Source organism: Charadrius vociferus, unplaced genomic scaffold (genome assembly GCF_000708025.1).
Source record: "Charadrius vociferus isolate BGI_N301 unplaced genomic scaffold, ASM70802v2 scaffold103, whole genome shotgun sequence".
Classification (NCBI taxonomy): Eukaryota; Metazoa; Chordata; class Aves; order Charadriiformes; family Charadriidae; genus Charadrius; species Charadrius vociferus.
In genome coordinates, this window is record NW_009648061.1 from 5,856,055 (window position 1) to 5,877,987 (window position 21,933).

Below are 21,933 nucleotides of genomic sequence, written 5' to 3' on the forward strand. Positions count from 1 at the left end.
ATGTCAGTGAGGTGATATTGCCCCCAAATACTGTCCCAGCTACCAAGAACTTAAGGGTCAGGCTTGCCAGGACTTTACTGCTATAATTTTTCCACTTGCTTTTTGAACTTATATAAACTCTTAGTATTCATAGTGCCTGTGGTGAGATCTTCTGCATCAACAACCTCTTTACTCACTTGCTTGTCCTTCAACTTCAACTGAGGCAACTTAGTTTTTAAAATCCTGTGTTTATATCTCCAAAATATATTTATTTCTATTCTCTGTTTCCACTAGTACTCTTTATTGTAATTTATTATTATTATTATTAAAACAAAATTAAAATTTGCTTAGTACAGGTTTCAGAATTATTACTCTGTAGTCTCCTGGTTCCCCTAGCATCTTTTATGAATAACATTGCACTTGTTATTTTACAGTTCCCTGATAACAAGGGAATTTTAATCAGGAGGTTACACCACAGTGAGTACTTCAACTATTTAATCCTTGAGCGCTCTTAGAATTCTTGGCTGGATGTTATCTTGTCCTGGAAACTACTTATTGTTCATCATGTTAAATTCTGCGACTTTTTTTTTTACTGCTGCTTCAATTTGAGATAGGTTCTCTAAAATGTTCTCCATGTAGAAGGCTTCCGACACAGGAAGTTCCCAAAGGCCTACTGTTATGAATGAGAAAGCAAAAAAAAAAAAAAAAAAAAAAAAAAAAAAAAAATTAAACAAAAAACGTTTCATAGATTCATAGAATGGCTTGTGTTGGAAGGGACCTTAAGGATCATCTAGTTCAAGCCCCCTGCCATGAGCAGGGACATCTTCCACTAGACCAGGTTGCTCAAGCTTTTTTTCCCCTAGTCTTTCTTGTTTTTTTTATTTGGATGTAACTTCAAATTTTTAAAAGGATGTTGTCTAATAGCTTCCTGCTGTGTAGTGTGTATGTGCAGGTATATTGTCTTTCTCAAACCTTTTTTTGATAGGCAATATGCATTTCCTCAGTTTCCTCTATGCTGCCTTAAATAGTCTCTGTAATCCCTGCACAGATCTTACCCCTTTGCTGCTTTTCATTTCTTTCAAATCACCATCTACATTATACAAAGTTCATCTTTTCCAAAAATCAATGCAGCTACAGTATTTTTTTTTTTCTTTGTATGAGGAGGTTAAATATAAGCAGATTACAGCTATTATAGCTCTTTAAAAGTGACTTCAGCAAAAAAATAAACAATCTTTTGTGCTGTTCAGAATCAACTCAAGAAGCACTAAGATCTGAGGTCTACTGAGCTCAGGTCTTCTGAGCTGCTAGATATAACAATTTCTAATAATGTCTGAAAATTTGATCTTCTTGTGTTGCAGTGTGACCTGTGCTTGCTCAGTGCTGGGGAAATAGCAATCTCCCATTTTGGCTGTTTGCTACCCTTGCAGCCTTTCTGTTTTCCCCCTGCTTGTAACTGTCGTGCCTGGACAGTGGGTTACATGACCCTGATATTCAGGCCTGGGATTTCAGTCCATGAGGTTTCTATGTTGCTTTTTAACAGAAGAACTTGTTTAGTTGATTTGGCACCAAACTTCAGTTTAACATTTAGGGTCAGTCTCCTTTTGAAAGTGGAATGGGTAATCTCATAGATGTTAAATGAATAAATTCCTTCAGGAAAATGAAATTATCTGCAAGGGTCTCTTTGGGCCTTCTGTGCTACAAATGGGAAGAAAGAACCACCACAAATTGTTTTCCCATGTTGTAGTAGGAGTGGGATTTTGAAAAAGACACTTAAAATACTACGGCAAAAATGGTGTACTTTGAACAGGAGTTATTGCAAAAAGTGTCGTCCCAAATTGGAGTTTACAACTCATTGCAGACACTGCTGGGAAATGTCACGATCTCTACCATACTATCAATGCTGGATTGTTCTTAAATGCACTTCTGTGACTGATAACACCAATTTAAACAAAAAGATACTGCAATATTTTCTAATTTTGAGTACACTTGTGGTCTGTTTAAAACAGGCTGGAAAAAATTGATGGGTGTTGCTAGTGGCTGAGAGAGAAATTGTAGCTTATGTTTGACTGGGACAGAGAATATTTTGCTATATTCGAGTGTTCCTCTGTGATAGTGTTTTTAAACAGATTGATTTGTCAGTTGAATTTATTATCCAGAATATGCTTCCAACTTCCATGTTTATTATATATTCAGTTAAAGTTGTTTGAATAAAAGACCCATAAAGTCTGCAAAGTCTTTCTTTTGAATAGGTCCTAACTGCATTTTTTTTTCTGTCTTTCTGAAGAACCTCTATGATACTCTGTATTAAAGAGGCATTATAAAATAAAAAGGTCTTTATGATACTTGAGGTGGGAAACATACACTCTGCAGGAAGATTTTCTCCGATTTGTTTGGTATTCAGAGACTGCAAAAAATACTTTTCATTTCTTAAGTAGAAAAAAGAAAACATGGATATTCTTAGTGCTGACTATCAAAGTTAAATGGAAAGGTGTTGCAGAAGATGTGAAGCATGCCAGCCGTTCCTGTTTCTTAAGATTTGTTATACGCAGTTTTTACTTAATTTGTCTCCATGTATTCTTTTTCCCAGGCTAATTTCACTTTTGCTTTTGTGGAAAATTTGAAGACTTATTCTGAGACGTGGCTTAGGATGTCTGAGGTTTTTAAAACCAGTGGAAATGTCCTCACGGTCTCACGACTGCAGGTTGGTGAACTGTGGGAGGGTTTCCTATTTTCCAGTTATTTTCTATGTGATCTAGACAGAATTTCTATACATGGAAAACTACTCATTTATCTGGCTTCAGGTTTGAAAAGAGATGAAAAAGAAGCAGATTATCTTTAGGTTAGGAGCCTGCAGTTTGATACTGAGAAACTTTGGAGGTGAAAATATTTAAAAGCAATGCTGCTTCATGATGCCCAATTTACCGGGCAATAAGGGAAACAAAACAACCTTTACACACTTATTTAAAACAAATGTAAGATTGTAGGGAGTAAAATATTTTCTGGAACTTGCTTGTTTATTGCTTGCTTTTTTCCAACAATATGTGCAACTGATAAAAAAAACGTGAAGAATATTAACTAAAAAAAAAAAAAGAGCATTGCTGTAACTGGGATTTTTCCCACTCTATGTATTTGCGTCCTTTTGTTTTCACCAATAAAATTTAGTTTTGCCATGTTTGACTTGTGAAAACATGCATGGCTCTTACACTGGGAAAACAAGCAGAATTCTGTCACGGCCTACATACCAATTGAACCATTTTTTAAGTTCAATGAAGGAATGATGCTAGTAATCATGTTTTAGACTTGCAGATCCCAGGTTGCTTTTGTACAGCTAATAATTTTCCCCACCCTTAGAACTTGGCAAATGAGGTAAAGAAGTTAAAATAATGTAAAAGTAATTCCCAAAAGCCATTTTTTTAAAGATATATATTTTACTACTGCCAGTGCTAATAGTATAATGGCCCAAAAGTCTTGCAGGAAAAGAAAATGGGTTTCTGTCCCAGCAGACTTGCAAGGACATTAGAATGGACTCACAATTAAAATGTTTGCAGTAAAGGAGGACAATGATGTGCAGCAATGGGGAGTATATGTTCTGCTGTTTATTTGGAGTGTGTGGAGTTAACCTGTTAAGAGGGGAAGACTGAAGCCATGGAGAGGCTAAGTGACTTCTCCAGTGTTATGCAGGAAATCTTGGTAATGGAATTGAACATGAATGCATATGTGTATTTTATATTTCTTGACAGAAGATAAGCCTGATATAACATCTATCACCTTTCATTTTAGGAAGCACTGCAAAGCAATTTTATAAAGCACTTTATAGAAAGTAACTTGGATATTGACATGGAAAAACTATTGAAAAAAATGCAAGTATATGGTATGTATGTAAAAGTACATGGACTAGTTCAGTTGAAATTGAATGTTTTACCTACTTAAATGATACTAAAGTACCAGAATTTAAATTCTCTTGTTGAGTTAGTCTCAAATATTTCTAATTGTCTTTTTTCTTCTGAGGGACTGGATAATTTGTATTTCAAAATATTGACAGACTTGAAAAATCTGGTAACAAATTAGAAATGGCAAACTGTCATGGGAGAGTTATAAACATAGGAGCTATACTTAAAAGGAGGGAAGGGAGAAGTAAATCTGGTAGCCACGGTTCCATTATGTAGTAGTAAATTTTTGTAGTAAATTTTTAAGGAAATCTATATACTTTAAATGGAAATAAATAGAAAATGAGATTGGATACAGTGTGTTTAATCAAGAGCTGTCTGTGGGTCTTTTGGCGGGTTTCTTTGTTGCTCCTTTTATTGAGAATTAGTTGCATGTGGTCTTCCTGAGCCTCATAAAAGCCTGTGATATGAGGGAGGAGAAAGGTTGGGCTCAGGTAGAGAGTAATCATGGTCAGGCCCAGCCCTGGGATGTCCAGGAAGGGACATGGGGGCGATGCTGAGGCCAGGCCAGGATGTCACCCTGTGGGTAGGGGTCTGGACACAGATCAGCAAGTCCATGGGCAGGTCCGCAGCCAGGCTGTGATGTGGTGGGAGCTGCAGCCTGGGGCAGGCCCAGCCACAGCTCTGTGCCGCTCTGCTGGGAAAAGAGTGCCCCTGGCTCAGGTGTCTGCATGGGGCTGCCCAGCAGTGTCCCTCTGGGTCACAGCCATCCTTGGCTTCACCCTTTCTGCATTGGTACTGGTCCCTGGCAGCCAGACCTCTAGGAGCAGAGAGTACGCCCTCCAGCACCAGATAGACATCCCAAGGGGAGCAGTTTAGAATGGAGATGAGGATTATTATGAGTAATTTTCGGTATATAGGGGTTTAAGGAGGAGGAGAAGAGAAAGGATTATGCTGGAAATTTAAGTTACTTAAAGATTTTATAAGGATTTGATAAATGAAAAAAAAATTCAATATGGCTTGCTGTCAGTAGGGTGGGTGCGTGATAATTAAAATGGTTGCTGACATGTGCCAGAAGGAATTGTTCCTACCAAAGAAGAGTCTAATGTCATTTAAGAAAAGCTCGTGATTTTGAGGATCAGAAAGAGAGAAAAGTGGGATAAAATGCAGTAACAGATAGTGTGACATCATGTACAAAGGGAGCTGGGTGCTTCCTAGAGGGAAGATAGTGGTAGAGAGGACAGACCTGTGTAGTTTGTTATCGGTGAGTATTAGGATAATTATGAGCCAGAGAAAAATCTGTTCCAGTCGTTTCTTGAAGGAGGGCAGTGATGACCTCTCAGATGCCCCCATGAAGGGGCTGCATGACCCTCATTGCTGTAAAGAACAGATTTTACAGCAATACAGGTTAAGTTTGCTCTACAGTCAAAGAATTAAGTCTAGAGCTAAAATAAACAAATAAATGTACCTGAAATGCAACTTTTATTGGATTTTGGTAGCTGCCTCTAAGCAGGAGATGGACAAAATCCACTGAAGCTCCTGAAAGCTTGTAAATGATGAAATGTGTTCTCAGTTTTAAATTATACTACTGCCCTGAGCTGGTGCTGTCATGTTTGGTGTGAGCTGAAGTTCTTGGCTCTTCTTTTAATTGAAGCTGGCCTCGATTTGAAGGCTAGAACTAGCTGTGCACACTTTCACTAAGAAAAATGGCAAATGGTGTCCAGAATCTAATCCAGAAAGTAAGAATCTGGGCTCAGTATCCTTAGGTGAGGGTCTCAAACTTGAATCTGCTCTCTCTCGGGAAGATTTTCTTAACCACAGAACGGTTGCCTAGTGTGGGTCAGGCACAGCTCACCCCTCATGGTGAAGCTGGATCACAATATAACTGAAAAGTACCCCATAGAATCACACAATTGGAAAGATAGGAGGGAGGAAAAAGCAAGTCTCTCAACCTGCAAGCCCTGCTGGAAACATAGCTGTCTCATTGTATTAGTTGAGTAATAGATGGATTTTGTTTGTTTGCACCGAATACTGGGAACTGCAGGATAGGTTATGGGCAAACAATATTTCATTAAGTAGATGTCAAGATCTCTGGAGTTATCAGGTCCATCTTCACTGTTGCAGACAACATCATCACAGAAATCTGTGCATGTGTTTCTCAAGCTATATCTTTTTAACAGAGCTAAGGACATTTGACAATATGTAATAAAAGGTTAATAGTTTTGGATGGTGAATACAGGAAATAATTTAAGTAGAATTGCTTATGAAACTAGAATTTCCTTATTTTAATGGAATATAGTCGATAAAATTAACATCATATAAAAAAGTGAAAATCAATATGGGCTATAGATCACCATAGCATTTATGTCTTTGTGAAGCTGATCTGTCCAAAGTGGCAGAGCACTCTTATGCATTTACACTTTGATTATACTTCTCTTTACATATTTGCATTGTCATTTTGCTTTATGAAATATTACTATGCCCCGTTATTTTTATGTTGGTTTTGTATATGCTTTTTTGTTCATTTTATTAGTGTATAATCTTGTGCAGCTGTTACTGTAAACCTCAGTTCTTATATTTTTTTAAAATTTCATTACTGTTATGCTGCATCAGCTTTTTAGTCCTGTAATTATTTCACTTGGATCCAATTAAAGTCTTAACTATATGCATATATGTTATTGGTTTGACCACTAACAATCTGTTTATTTCCATCCAAAGCTCAGGTTTTCTAAAGTCACATAATCTGTGTGATTATGTATTTTGTCTTTTAAATAAAGCAAATATTCCTTTGGTTTACTACATATACACTCGCATGAAGACTTCTAATTATGCTCAAATCCAATGTGCTCGTGTTTGTATCTTTTTTTTTTTACTTCTCTACAATGCTATGAAAATGGTTAACACTCTTAGTGACATGTTATTCACCCTGCTACTCCTGCTGGAAAGTGTCGTGGACACAGAGTGGATTGATGTAGAACTCTTCCAACCTCTCTATAAAATTACTATGCTGTAAGACCTCGCAAAGTTATAAATTTCTAAAACTGTTTTACAGGGTTACTGTGTCACTTTTACTCACCTGGAACAAAGTAAATATTTAACTGAGGGCAGAAAAGTTTGTGGTTTTCTTTTAAACCCTTCTTTACTTTTTAAACTAGCTTTGTGTGGGAACGCAACTGTATGCGTCTGCTTGCTTTCCGACCCAGCAATTTGCAATAATTTCCTGGGTGTAACTGATTTGATATAAACCCTGTCCCACTGGAATTTGTGAGCTCCTTGCTGGGCGCAGTCCCTACAAACCTCTCAAGAGGCACTGGGAGGCAGTTGTGCTGCAGGCTCTTCTTGTCGAATCTTGCTTGCTGATTCTCTGTCTTGTTCTGTGATTTCTCCCAGATGTTAAGTGTTTTTTTACTACCAAGGAATCTCCCTTATGGAGGGCTACATGTGACCTGGGATGTAACAGCAGGGTAAAAAAACACAGGCAGTTTTCCTCCATGCTACCCCTCTGCTGTCCTCATTGTAATGAAATAGTTTTATGCGTATATAGGAAGCTGGAAATGAATAACCCTAACATCGCCGCTGAAAACTGTGCCACCACCAAAATCACCTGATAAATAGAAACTTTCTCCTAATTTCTGACCTAATTTCATTCACTGCTGGTGTATTCCAATTTATTCTTCTTGCAACCTTTTACTTAAATAGCACTCCTACCTAGTAGAATTACCTAAATCAGTTGTATTTCCTCCCAGTTGCTTAGTAATGGGTTAAACAAGCTAAATGGAAGATGAGGGCTGAGTTGGTATGCAACAAAATATAAAGATAACAGTGAAAACAGATTTGCAGAGTTTTTTATTCATAATTGCTACATTTAACAACTTTCCCATTGATCGTATCTATTCATATATATGTGTTATTTCTATGCTAGAGTGCAGAAGTTCACACACATTGTGAAAGACAATATTTTGTTTCCAAAAATATTTGTGTGCCATACTCCAACCAAGCTGCAAGCTAGCTGTTATTCCTTATGCTAAAATATTCAATAGTTTAATTCACAAGAGAGAAGGGTTTTTTTTAGTTAATTGTTTATTTCAAATTAAAGTCTTTCAAAGATCAACTGGTGAAGAGATCTCTTGTTATTTTTTTTTTTTAATGTGTATGTATATAGGGCTACATATAATTACACAGACACATATATATATAAAAAAAAAATAAAAATATGTCTGAAAGCTTAACCCTACTATTTGGGCTTAACGTTAAGAATATTCTGTTGTGTCTAATGCCACAAAACAAGTAGCAGTATAGGTATTTTCTTTCTTGTCCTCCTCAAGGATAGCAGTAAATAAGACATATAGTATCTATTCTTGGAGCTGTTTTCTTTCAACCCATGAATCCACTCTGTCATTGCTTGCCTGTCATCTGGGTTCTAGACTATCAGTTCCTCTACTTTTTCTCCTTGTGATCTTTAGCCTTTCTCACTGGTAGTTGTGTCTCTTCTCCAGACTACTCCATATTTTTTACCACTTATCTGCCTTCCTATTGTGATATTTCCTGTGCTGATGCTGAATAGCACCTATTATCTACAGTTTGTCTGTCACAAGTGTGATCAAATGAGATCATCACCTATCCTTTTTAAAGCCTGTATCTTCAAGTGACTCTTGAAAAATTTAAGATGAAAACTTGTGTTGGAAGTTTTATAACATTGTTTATTACCTTAGAAATTCAGATGTTTCCATTAAATCCAGATGAGTTAAGATTGTTTCTAGATCATGCTATCCTTCTGGCTATTCTCTCAAAAATAAGGATATAGCACTATGTCTATATTCTTTACCAATGGATGAAGATCTGAATTCCTCCAAAGGTTCGGTGCTTTTGGAAACCAGGCTTTGGTTGAGGTATACATTCATCCTGGATCCATAGATAAAATCAAATTCCAAATGGAGGGGTTGTAGGCTTTTTTCAAATTCTTTTTAAATGTAGGGCTAGAGTCAAAATGCTTATGTCCTATATAACAAGGTACTTGAAATATTTGCAGTGTCAAGGAGAGAAGAAATGGCCAATACATCCCTAGATGAAAGAGATGGATCTCTGTTGTGATGTTCAAAGTACAGTAACTCGCTTGTATTTGTGGGAGTAGTTATGGAAAGAGAAGGAAATGTTAAAAGTCCTACAGCTTCAAGGACATGGTTTCTTTTTAGAACTTTTCTAGAAACTGTTACATTTTTATTGCTATTGAAGGAAAAAGTAGCTGAGGACTTGTAAAAGCCACTGAGATGGGAACTACACTTCCAGAAGTTCACACTAAAATTCCTATGTTTTTAAAACTTCCTCCTTTCTTTTCGAATACAAAGGGTATTTACTCTTATAGGATGTGCAAGTGAGAACATGCCTTTCTGTTCTGTTCATTAGAACTAAGGAAGTCCAATTTCTTTCCTTATCTTAGAAGCTATGATGAACAAGATGCTTAACAGCTCAGCAAGTAAACAGATTGACCTGTTGTCACAGCTTGTAGTAAATATCTCTTCCTGTGTGTTACTGGACCGTTTCCAGCCTTTTGACTCTGTTGAGAAATTGGAGGAGAAGGCTCATGAACTCATGCAGCAAAATAATTTTTTGGCTAGTAAGTACCTTATTTAAAATGTATATTGACAGAAAACATCAGACTTTGTAGCTGTTGTCTGTGTCTGTTGACAATGTAGGTTAAGCTTACATGGTTTCAAAGTGTGCAGTAAAACACATACAATACAGGCAAAATAAAGCACATTTACCTTAGAGGTATTCCCCAACAGTCAAATGCTGTAATATATGCTGTAAAAATATTGTTGTTTTATTTGTGGAACTGCCAAATGAATCCTTGGACTTTGTTATTTCTAACAAAATATTGAAAAGAATAGTAATAAATGTTTAAAGTAGAATAAAAAGAGCTGAAAAATGTATAGTACTGAGGAAACTTGGCTACTTATTATGACAAGATCATCTGGTTTGCATCCTTTCAAATTTTAATTTTTATATTCTTGGCTTTGCAAAAAGGAGGAAAGAAAAGGTTTTTTTGGTACGTGTTACTCTTAAACCAACATCTCAGAGAAATTAACTTGTTTATTCAGAGTAAATACATTCTTAAGCAATGGATTTTTTTTTTTTTTCTTCTTGGGGGTTACACTATCCTTTTCCCGCATTATATCCTTATTGCTGAGAATCAATTAATAGTACAAAAGTTTAAAAGACAAGAATGTTTTTCTTATTATGCACCCTTTCTCTTCTTGCATAAAATGCTTTAAGTTGCATGTAGCCTTTCCAAAAGAGAGCCCCATTTATGTCTATATAAAGTATGCCACATTTTTTTTGTCCCCTGTTGTTTTAGCTTTTATTGCCTCCATGGACTCCTGTAAGTAGACAATAGAAGGCATGTCAAAGTAGTTCTAGAGAATGAAACTACTCAGTCTGGAATCCTATGTCTGTTCTGTAACCTGCACAGTACCCCCATTTGCAGAATGTGGAAATGACCACTCTCCATCAATTTAGCATTAGGCCATATCATGAGATAAGGAAAATTTCTCAGGGTTACTTCATAGAAAGTGAAATTGTTGGCCCCTTCAAGGGAAGAAACAGACAGATAGATCTTGGCCCTCAGAAAACTGAATTGTCAAATTCTAGATCCATTTTGCTTTCACTTACATAGGGAAGGGTCATAAAATGACATAAGCCAAGATAATTCTTGGGAGTATTTTCAGCACTGTGGCCTTATAATCTCTTCACATGCTTATAGAGGTAAGATGGCATTTTAAGGGACCCAGTGTGTCCAACAAGTCAAAATTGCATGCTCAGATAGAGGCATACGTTCCTTTCTATAGTTAGATGTGAAACTAAAGTGAAATTTTCCCTGCTTGCTTTGTTTGTAGTCTTCAAAGCCTTCATAGACTCATGAAATGTCTTAGGAAATTAAGTGTTTGCATAAATGGGAGAATGAGATTGGACAGTTGAAAAAATAAGCTTTACAGCAGAATAAAGTATTCTATGTCATATTATCCTTCAGAGTGCTGGGAGGCAGGTAAGGCATCTCTCCCCTTTCCCAAGGGAAAAAGGACAACATTTCACATTCATCAAGAAGTCCTAAAAAGTTTGGGTCATCTACAAAGAAAATACAACCAATATGCTCTATTTGACTTCATCTTTCCAGATACAGATTCAGCTTTCATCTGTTTGGGTTTTTTTTTTTTTTTTTTAGTTTTTTAATCAGGGTTAGAGAAAATAAACATGCTGTGTTAAACCAGAAGTTTTGTAATTGACTCAAATTAAAAATCAGAGTAAATTTTAGTGGGTTGTTACTGTTTGTCACTTCCAGAGGTTGTTATGATTTGATGGACAAATTTTATGGCTGCTGCTTTCACTGTGGAACTGAGATCAAAAAGGGGTTAAATATGGATACAAAGAGAATAAACCACAATTCAAAAAAACAAATCAAAGAAGGAGTTTTCTGAGATAAAAATGATTGTTGCAAACCCATTGATCATGTGAATAATTTTTTGCATTTCACATTCATGAATGTAAAAAGAGTAAGTCTCTGTGAAATGTACCATTCTTGTGTTGGGGGTTCAAGAAACTTTAGAGGCCTGACCTGACGAGTAAATGTATCCTAATATCATATGACAATTGGCCATGAGTTAGCTATGTAAATAGCATAAATCATACAAGCTTGGGTATGAAGCTCCTTTTCTTCTTGTATCAGGTATAATCTTTGATATACCAAAGAACAAGACGCAAGATTCTAGCAAACTCCTTCCACGGCACATTTCATATACAATTAGAACCAGCGTTCTCTATAGCATGAGAACAGATTTGATTAAAAACCCAGCATGGAAATCCCATCCCCAGAAGTTGCCAGCTGATGGGTTTAAATACAACCACATCTTTATTCCTCTTCAAGACATGATTGAAAGAGCAATTATTTCAGCACAGACTGGGACAGATACCTCCAACCCAGCCATTCAGGTGCAAGCCATGCCTTACCCTTGTCATACCAGTGATCTGTAAGTAAACTTCCAGCTTTTAAATTCAATGTATTACCTTTATTAGATTAGTGCTAGAGGATGTGGGAAGCTACCGCGTCTTTGCAGGGGGTGAATGTATATCTCAGTACAGGATTGAACTTGTAAGTCCAATACCAATAAACAACATAGCAAAGATTGTTTAAAAGCTGTGACCACAACACATTATGCAACTTCTGTTTGGCAAGCGGTCCCTTATGAGCTGTTCGCAGCTCTACTGTGAAGTTGTCTGCTGGACAGAGACTGTGCCAACATGTTGTGCAACTAACTTAGATTATGCTAAGAAACCCACTTTCCATCCTTAATTGTCCTGTACACAAACTATAAATTGCTCTTTATAAAACCATCAAAACATCCTGACTATTAGAATTTAAAATTAGTCAGTGATAATATATCTGTTAAAGTGGAGCAAAAGTTGACTGGCTTATGTTATTCCTTACTGTCCAAATATATTACTTTGTCATAGACACGAATCTGAATTCTGTTTGAATTTGAATGGAGCCCTAAAGGCTGATTACATCAGTTTTATTGTTGGCAAATACTAAGATAATGTTATAGTACCAATACATATATTTAGCTGGTTACTTGAAGAATAAGCAATTCTAACCAGAACAAGAATAAGTCTTATTGCTTGTGTCAGATCTTATTTTGTGCATGCTTTGGCAATAGTTCTAGCATTCCTCTGTTGACATTCTACTAAAAAACCTTCTGTCTTTGGGCGCTAACAACTCTGTATGTATGTGTTTTTCATAGATTCTTGAACAATATAGGTTTTTTTTTCCCACTTATGATGATGCTAACATGGATGGTTTCAGTTGCTGGGATGGTTCGCAAGCTGGTTTATGAACGAGAAATTCATCTTGAAGAGGTAAGAGGCAGATTAGCCTCTGAAAATAAAATTGATTTATTACAGTGTACTGAAATATAAAACTTAAACTTTGAGGTACTTTCATGCAGTCATAATCCAGTTGGCTTTGTTTTCACTTGTTTCCTCTGGGTGGTATGTTCTAGTTCTACCTGCCAACTCAGATTCACAACTTTGTCTGAGCATCCGTCCTCTTAGTATGCAAATATTTTTCTGGAGACAAAAAGCAACAAGCAAAAGATCCCTAAAAGTTGAAACTGAAAACTGTTGTTTGGAAAAAGTCCTTGTGATTAGAAAGTGTTTTTTTTTTAATGAAAAATTGGCCGTTTACTGTGTAATTATCAGAAATATAAGGGATGATGACACAGAAAAAAATAAGAAAATTATTCGCTTACATCAACGGCTAGTTTTAGCAGGTGCTAAGCATATGCAAGCACAGGGGGGTTTATGATACATTTTCTGTATTAATAAATGTACTTTTTTTTTTAAGAATTATACTGGCCTTTATACTGCTGGAGTAATTTTTTTTTAATTTGGGAAATGAGATAATTTCTCAACTTTGTGTTGTAAGATAGGCCTTATTTTTTAATGCTTTAAAATATTAAATCAACTTAATAAAGTTATTTTTTGTTATTTTATGAAAAATGCTTCAGAAGTAATATTAGCTTGTTTCCAAAAGCATGTTTTTCAAAAAAGAGGGATGATACTTCACATCTGGTTAAATTATTATTTGCATGCTAACACATAAAAGCTTACAAGCGTACCCATATGTTACTTTTAGTTCAGCAACAGTCTGGGGAAAAAACATTTGTTTATACAGTGTTGTAGATATCTTTAGTACTTTTTAGAGTATAAAAACTCACTGGAGGATCTAGTAATCTGACATCTGGTTCTGTAACCCTTTGCAAGAGAGAGTTGTGCCTGAGCATGAGGATTCCTCAGGTTAGTATGCATTAAGCTCAGATCGTGTTTGATCCAGGAGAGAGCAGCAGAAGGGGCAGCACAGGAAAAGGGAAAAGAGACAAGTAATTTAAGGGGAAGATGAGATCCTTTGGGAAGCTGGTGGAGTCTTGGTGGCAACATGTTTTGCTTAAAAAAAAAAAAGAAAGACGAAGAGAGAAGAAAATTTGTTTCCTAACTTTAACTCTTTTTGCTATTTTGTTGTCTTGCAGTATATGAAGACAATGGGTGTACATCCAGCCATTCATTTCTTTGCTTGGTTTCTGGAGAATGTCATTGTACTCACAATAAGCAGCTGTGCACTGGCCATCATTTTAAAAGCAAGTGGTATCTTTGCTTATAGCAATGGCTTCCTCGTCTTCCTTTTTCTCCTGGATTTTGGAGTTACAGTTATTATGTTAAGCTATTTTTTGGGAGCGTTTTTTAGCAATGCCAATACAGCAGCTCTGTGTGCAAGCCTTGTGTATATGATCAGTTTTTTACCCTACATAGTTTTGTTGGTGCTGCAGAACCAGCTGAGTTTCACCAACCAGATTATAATGGTAAATATTTCTTTTCCTTTTCTAATTTTTCTCCTCCAACTATGCTGTGTTTTTCCCAGGTTTCTGTTTGCTTTTATGTTTCACTGGAAATAAGTCACATTCATAGATATCCAATTAAGAAAATGTTTTGAATGTAGAAAGAAATAAATAATAATTTTTCAGGGAGATTTTGTAAACCTACAGAAAATATAAGGAAGTTGTATTCCTCATGTTCGTGAGTAGTCTTTATGTTTTTGCCTCAAAATATTTATAATGTTTGTGTACTTTCAAGCACACCTGATGACATGCCACTCCTGAAAGTCGTTATTTGTTTGGAGAAAAACTAGTGACTGATTCTCTGTTGAGTACAATTGGGGATTAGATCAGAAATTTGTCTAGTGCCTGTCTGGCTATACAGTTTGAGGTATTTGTTTCTTTGGCATCTGTTCTTCCATGTCCTTTGCTGGTTTATGTGTTTGTACTGTCTTAACATACTATATCCCTGATCGGGACATCAAATATCACCATCATACAAAGCAAACTGTATTTCACACATTATGACTTCATTCTTTCAAAATAAGTCACATACCAAATTAAGCTGGTGGAATAACACATGCTATTAAAAAAAATGGATGCTTTTTCAGTGTCAATCAGTCAGATAAAATATATTTGTTCTTTGCATACGAGTAAGTACAGATGTAAGACTGCAGAATTCGGGCATAAATAGGCAGGGTGGAATTTTTTTTTTTTTTCCTGTTGTTTTTGTCTCCCTCCTTTGGGTGGCAGAGAGGGAAAAGTATGCATTGGATAACTTGCACACTTTAAAAGCAGTTATTTCAAAATAACTCTTTAGATATCTTGCACTTGCTGAAAATCAGAGGCATTAGCATGTGAAAAAAGCAATAATTTTTGAAGAGAACGAGAGGTCATTAAGTGAAACCTTAGCAATGTAAGAGGCAGGGACTCGGTGGGAATTAGCATGAACTCCTCTGCACAAAAATGCCACTGATGATTTTGAATTTTTTTTCTAAGTAGCAGCCTATGTCAGACTTTCTTCAGACAGCTGGCAGGATGTTTTTCTTTTGTGTCAAATATTGCAGAAGCCTTATTTAATTGCATTATTTTATAACAGGAGAAAAAATGAACTTCTATTTCAGCTCAGTTTCAAATTGCAGAACTTCATTACTGAGTAATGCTTATTAATTTTAGTAATGTTTTGGATCTTCCCATCAGCCTTCATGAGCTCGACAGCGATTTTCCATTGATCATCAGTTACACTTCCTTGTTATACTACATCACTAACTTGCTTATTTTCCATTTTGTACTTTTGTGATACAGCATGACTATGTTGGTTCTTGCAAGTCAAAAGTTACTTCCTTGCACAAAAACGCTGTCTCAGCATATAGTACCCAGTGTGCATGTTCCTTCTGCCTCTGTCTCTTCTTGAGCTCTGGTCTTTCAAAAATGAGTAGAACCACTGCTTTTACTACAGAAATTATATTTCTTTGCATGCTTTTACAGTATTATACATTATATATTTTCAGTCTATGATAGATTTATTGTGGCCTGTAACTTGTTACAAAGTTAAGTAATGCTTTTCAATATTGATAACTAGGTCAGTGGAGCTCTTTAAGGTGGAGCAAATACTGCTTCAGTATGTGGGGGAGTATTGCTAAAACATAAAAGAAAATAATGACCATTAGCCTACGTGTAGCAAAGGTCTATTTATTTTGTGCTTGCTTTTAGTATCACAAGTTATTTTATTTCATGGAGCTTGTAAACGATGTGTTTTATTTGATGTTCACTGTTTCTCCTCTGGTGTTGCAGTGCCTTCTGTCTACAACTGCCTTTGGGCAAGGAGTATTCTTCATTACATTCTTTGAAGGCCAAGAAATAGGTAAGCTCTCTGGTTAGAAGAAAAGGTTTGTAATTATTATTTCTAAAACTACAGTTGGAAATGTTTTTCACTTTGATCTGAAAAAAATCTCTAATAATGAGTTAACAGGGTAGATCATAACAGGAGAAAAAACCTTTTTAAGGTCCCTTGAAAGCCAAGTTAAGCTTGTGCCACTTTCTACCAGTAAATTAAAGTGGGCTTAGCATTGCTTTATTTTCAATACACGTTGGAGCAAAATCTCCACATCCCATTAGATGACAGAAAGAATGTATTCAGCAAATGAAATTGTTCTAGAGATGCAAACCCAAACTTTATATTTAGTGAAATTTGGTAGAGCTACCTAAGGGTGAGCGTCTGACTGAATGATTCTCTCATTGAATGTGTTACTTCTCTCAGTGCAGCGGAGGAAGCTTTGGCAAGGCATTTAGAGCAGTTTCTTAGAAGTCCTCATTGATGTCAGTGGCAGCTCTAATGCTTGCTTTCTGGTGAGGATATCAACAGGGAGTTTTGTAGGATCACAAAATGGTTGAGGTTGAACGGGACTTCTGGAGGCAATGTAGTCCACCCCCGTTGCTCAAGCAGGACCACTTAGTGCCGGATGCCCAGGATCATGTCTAGATGGCTTTGGAATATTTCCAAGGTTGGAGACTCTGCAGCCTTTTTGGGCAACCTATGCTAGTGCTCAGTCACCCTTACAGTGAAAACGTGTTCCTGATGTTCATTGGGAACATCCTGTGTTTCAGTTTGTGCCTACTACTTCTTGTCCTGTCACTGGGATATCATCAGCTGTCTTTGTGGCAAGGACACATTGCTGGCTCATGTTCACCTTCATGTCTACCAGGACTCCCAGGTCCTTTCCTGCAAAGCTGCTACGCGGCTGGGTATTGGTACATGGGATTGTTCCTCGACAGGTGCAGGACTTTGGACTTGTTATTAAACTTCGTGAGGTTCCTGTCAGCCTGTTTTGTCAGCCCGTTCAAGCCTCTCTGGGTGCCAGCATGACCCTCTGCCATATCAGCTACTCCTCCCAGTTTGGTGTCACCAGCAAACTTGCTGAGGATACACTCTGCCCCATTATCCAGGTCATTAGTCAAGATGTTAAATAGGATCAGACTCAGCATTGGCCCCCTGGGGTACGCTGCTAGTTACTGTCTTTCAACTACACTTCATGTCACTGATCACCACCCTCTGGGCCTGGCCATTCAGCCAGTTTGCAGTCCACCTCTCTGTCTACTCCTCCAGCCTATACTTCATTAGCTTCTTTAGGAGGATCTTATGGGAGACAGTGTCAGAAGCCTTACTGAAGTCCAGGTGGACAAGATCCACTGTCTCCCCTCATCTACCAGGCCAGTCTTTTCATTGTAGAAGTTTAATCAAATCAGTCAAGCATGACTTCCTCTTGGTGAAGTTATGCTGACCTCCTGATGATACTCATGCCCTTCATGTGCCTGGAGATGATTCCAGGATTAGCTATTCCATCACCTTCCCAGGGATCAAGATGAGGCTGACTGGCCTGTAGTTACCTGGCTCCTCCTTCTTGAAGATAGGAGTGATAACTACTTTCACTCAGTCTTTGGGCACTTCTCCCAACTGCCATGATCAAGCAAAGATTATTGAGATTGGCCTTACAATGCCGTATGCCAGCTCCCTCAGTGCTTTTGGGTGCATCCCATCAGGGTCCATAGACTTATGTATATGCAGTTTGCATAAGTATTCCCTGACCTGATCCTCTTCCACCAAGAGGATCATCCTTGCTCCAGACTTTTCCCTTGGTCTCTGCGACCTGGGATTTCCAAAGACCAGACTTGCTAGTAAAGACTGAGGCAAAAGTGGCATTCGGTACCTCAACATTTTCCACATCCTGTGTAACCAGGTACTCTGTCTTGTTTAGCAAAAGCCCACATTTTCCCTGGTCTTCCTTTTGTCACCTATGTGCTTCTTGAAGCCCTTCTTGTTGTCTTTGACATCCCTAGCCAGATTCAATTCCATTTGGACTTTAGCTTTCGCAACTTCATCCCTGCATGCTCAAACAATGTTTCTATATTCCTCACAGGTTATCCATCCTTGCTTCCATCCTCTATATGCTTCCTTTTTGTGTTTGAGTTTGGCCAGGAGCTCCTTGTTCATCCATGCAGGCCTCCTGGCGTTTTTACCTGAGTTCTTGTTCATTGGGTTAGACTACTCTTGAACTTGGCAGATGTGTCTGAATTCACACGTGGATTAATGTATAACACAATGGAGGTTTATGAGAACAATATTGTACAGAACAGGAACAGTGCAAGTTATTCACTCTCAACATAATGCTAAGATAAATATTTAACTATTATACATTGGGAAGTAAGAAAAAATTACCTTTACTTTGTAAAGTATTTCATACATTTCTCCTGTGTGACCATATTCATACTCGGCCTGAGCAGCAGCTTGTCTCTGCAAGCTTGGAGGCAGTTGGTGAATTCCCCATTGAGCTACTGTGTAGGTGCATAAACGCACGAGAACACCCTACTATGTCTAAGTGTTAGGAAGAAAAAAAATGTTTGGAAACTGGCTAAATGTTCTAACAGGTTGCTACATGTTTTAACATGGTTACACCTACTATCCCCAAGCTAAGAGCTGCCCTTGTTGATGCTGAAGCTTTAGAAAAGAAAGAATTGAATGTCTGAGCCCTTGATAAATGTCTACAAAGGATATGCATTCATGTATCTAAATAGATAAAGGGATCTATCTAAATAGATAAATTTCTTTTTTTACTAATACGGCAAGATCTATATTGATGAGGGTGGATGTTACAAACCACTGCATTGAAAAAGTATCATCATGATACAAAAGTTGGTAAGAGAGAAGAGACAGTTTCAGAAAATATTACTTAAATTTCCCACCAGACACTTCATCAAAATGACTCATCTCCACTGAAGAAAGGGCAAAACGTGCTTTGTGGAAAAACTGCTTTTCTTGACAATTGTAGAAAAATATTGTAGAAACAATACCATGACTCACTGTACTGCAAAAAAAGTAGCATTTGCAGAAAAAAAAAAATGCAATGCTTTTTGTAAATCTACAATTTGGTTACTTTTGTTTTCCATTTAGCAATATGGTAGCTTTCTGTAGTACTAGTGTTTTGCACCTTCTTTCTTCCTTTCAAGTCTTCTGCAATGTAATAATTTTATGAAGCAATTATTCAGTGAGTTTGTTGTTCCATTTTACCTCTGTATACAGTCAATGCACAAAAATACTTACTTCTTAGTTTGAATTCACAAATTTATGTTTTCAGATTTAGCATTTTCGAAATTACTTTAAACTTTGCGTAACTCATATCTTTATAGTATCGGCAGAATGGTATAGAGCCTGATTCATTCATACTGATTCATCAGTACCCCATTTTGTCAGAGACTCGTAGTTCTTTTTCTTTTGCCAAATCAAGGGCCAGCTATAAGTTCATAAACAGCCCTTTCTACAACAGCTTGTCTGCATTTTCCCAGCAGCAGTGTCACCTGCTGTTCTAAACCGAGGCACATAGAGGCATAGCGATTCATTTCTATTCATTAGAATTACTGTTATTAACTATGGTCTTTTTTGTGTCAGTGCTTAAATAGCCAGAAGTGTGTGGTGTTGATGTGTTTGTGGTCTTTAATGCTGTACTGATTTAGCTGCGACCTTTTAAAAATCATTATTATTATTACTGTTACTACCAGGAATTCAGTGGAATAATGTGCACCAGTCAATGGCACAGGGAGGACACATGACCTTTGGATGGATGTGCTGGATGATGTTCTTGGACTCTATTTTATATTCTATAGGTGGCTGGTATTTCAGCAATATAATTTCTGGTAAGATCATGGGGTTTTCTTATTCCATGTTTTTGAAGAAATTATTGAATGGAATGGGTAGAATTGCTTTCCTCATTGTATACAACTAAACCAAAAATATATCTTTTTCTGAGTTAAGCTTTTGATTGCCTTTAGGGACTGGGTACAAGTCTTCCTACGTACATAAATAGTGAGTAGTGCTAACTACTACACGGACTATGTAGCCAGGCATGAAATATCTTTTGTTTACATATGAGGATGACTAATATTTGACGGACTTAGGAATTTGTTGTTGGTACTTCACAGTAACAGACCTTAGTCTAGTAGCAAAAATTGCTGTAAAAATGGAGAATCTTCTGAGTCAGTACTTGGCTGAAACTCTTGAACAACACCACATTTTCAGACCACAAAGACTTTGAACTGCCTGGTAACTGTATCTTGCTACCAGTCAGTCCACAGTCCAATGCATAAAGAAAACTAATTAACTTTCAAGTATATTTTCAGAAACTAGTGGGATTTTTTTTTTCATTAACCCAAATTTTATGAATATTATTGAGTTGGTTGATGCATTTTTAATTGTAGCCTAATGCCTCACTAGCTGTTTGAAATTTCCTTTTCCTCTGATTTGCATATGTCACCTTTTCTTCCATGTACCCTATGTTTGTTTTAAAAATATAAAAATAAAAAAAAAAAAAATTGCCTTGAAAGATAGGGGTGTGTAGAATATACAACTGAATTTTACAAACTTTAGCTTAAATTGACAGCTGCCCTTCAGTGGCAATGAAACGCAACTCCAAACACAAGAGAATATATTGTGTGATTTGAAAGTGAAGCCTGGAAAGATTAGGCAATGCCAAAGTTTAGGTTGTGTATAGGAGCATATTTTTGCCCTTTCTGCTTGCGTGCTGCAATAAATGTTTCTTATGCTGGGTGATTTGTGTAAATTGTGCAGATAATAATGGAAGAATAATCTTTAATGATTGGTGCAATTGATTATTGTTACAATAAAGAATAAAGCTCTTTGCCTTGGCAGGCTATTTGGTGCGTTTTCTTTCTTCTAGGTCACAAGATTATGTTAGATTGTGGCTACATATTGTTAAGTCTATGATTCTGTTACACTTTAAAGCTGATTTAGAGGTAGGGTAAAACACAGTATCACTGAGGATTGATTAATTTATGGCAGGACCCGGTATTATGGCCTAATGACTTTTCTTCTACCTTATTAAGGTTTGTTAAGTTCAGCTATGAGCTTGAGCTAATTAAATGGTGTAACCATTTGTAAGTAATGACAGGACATTAGTAGTCTACAAACAAATATAAAATAACTATAAATTTTGCAACAGTTTCTATCATAATTATCACCTAGGAAAATGTGGATTAAAGAACCGATGGTACTTCCCTTTTACTTTTTCCTACTGGAAGAACCTGTGTGGTGTAGAGAGGAGGAAGAGACATTATCTGAATTCTAATATGTTTTTCTTCAATGAAAACTTCCAAGAAAAAGGTTTGTAGTCATATTACAATTTTAATAACAGCTCATTTATGAATGGTGTGCTGATTTTGATCACTCTGCTTTTATCATTGCTTGGTCCTGTATTGTGTGTTTAAGTCTTGTCCCTTTCTCTCCTCCATTATATAGTGTATACTATGAACACTATATACTAACTGTTAATTGTGCTGTCACCTGTAATTCTTGAATTGTTCAGTTAAAACTATTGTACACAAATATTTAAGAAAACTCTTTAAAAAATGTAAAACAAGTATCACTTGGGTTCATCCTGTCCCTGTGTATTGCTTCTTTGCTTTGTTAGGATCTTCTGAAGTTCCTTGAATCATTTCATACTCTTACTGAATCTGAAAAGTGTTGTGTTTTGTTAACTTTTTTTTTTTTTTTTTAACTGCAGCTTGATTTTCTTCCTCCTCCTCTGCTGTTTTTATTTGCTTCTTGTTTCAGTGGAAAAATTAACTTGGTTCATTTCTTT

General features: G+C 36.7%; 1 protein-coding gene across 1 annotated transcript in view; it reads left to right on the plus strand.

Annotated features, from left to right (window-relative positions):
- ABCA13 (ATP-binding cassette, sub-family A (ABC1), member 13) overlaps positions 1-21,933 on the plus strand; it is a 207,582-nt gene that overhangs the window by 79,835 nt on the left and 105,814 nt on the right. The window contains exons 28-36 of the mRNA XM_009883803.1: positions 2,567-2,680; positions 3,760-3,850; positions 9,304-9,480; positions 11,587-11,887; positions 12,659-12,773; positions 13,943-14,272; positions 16,079-16,148; positions 19,838-19,972; positions 21,318-21,455. Of these exons, the coding sequence (XP_009882105.1) occupies positions 2,567-2,680; positions 3,760-3,850; positions 9,304-9,480; positions 11,587-11,887; positions 12,659-12,773; positions 13,943-14,272; positions 16,079-16,148; positions 19,838-19,972; positions 21,318-21,455 (1,471 nt within the window). The remainder of the gene's footprint in view (positions 1-2,566; positions 2,681-3,759; positions 3,851-9,303; positions 9,481-11,586; positions 11,888-12,658; positions 12,774-13,942; positions 14,273-16,078; positions 16,149-19,837; positions 19,973-21,317; positions 21,456-21,933) is intronic.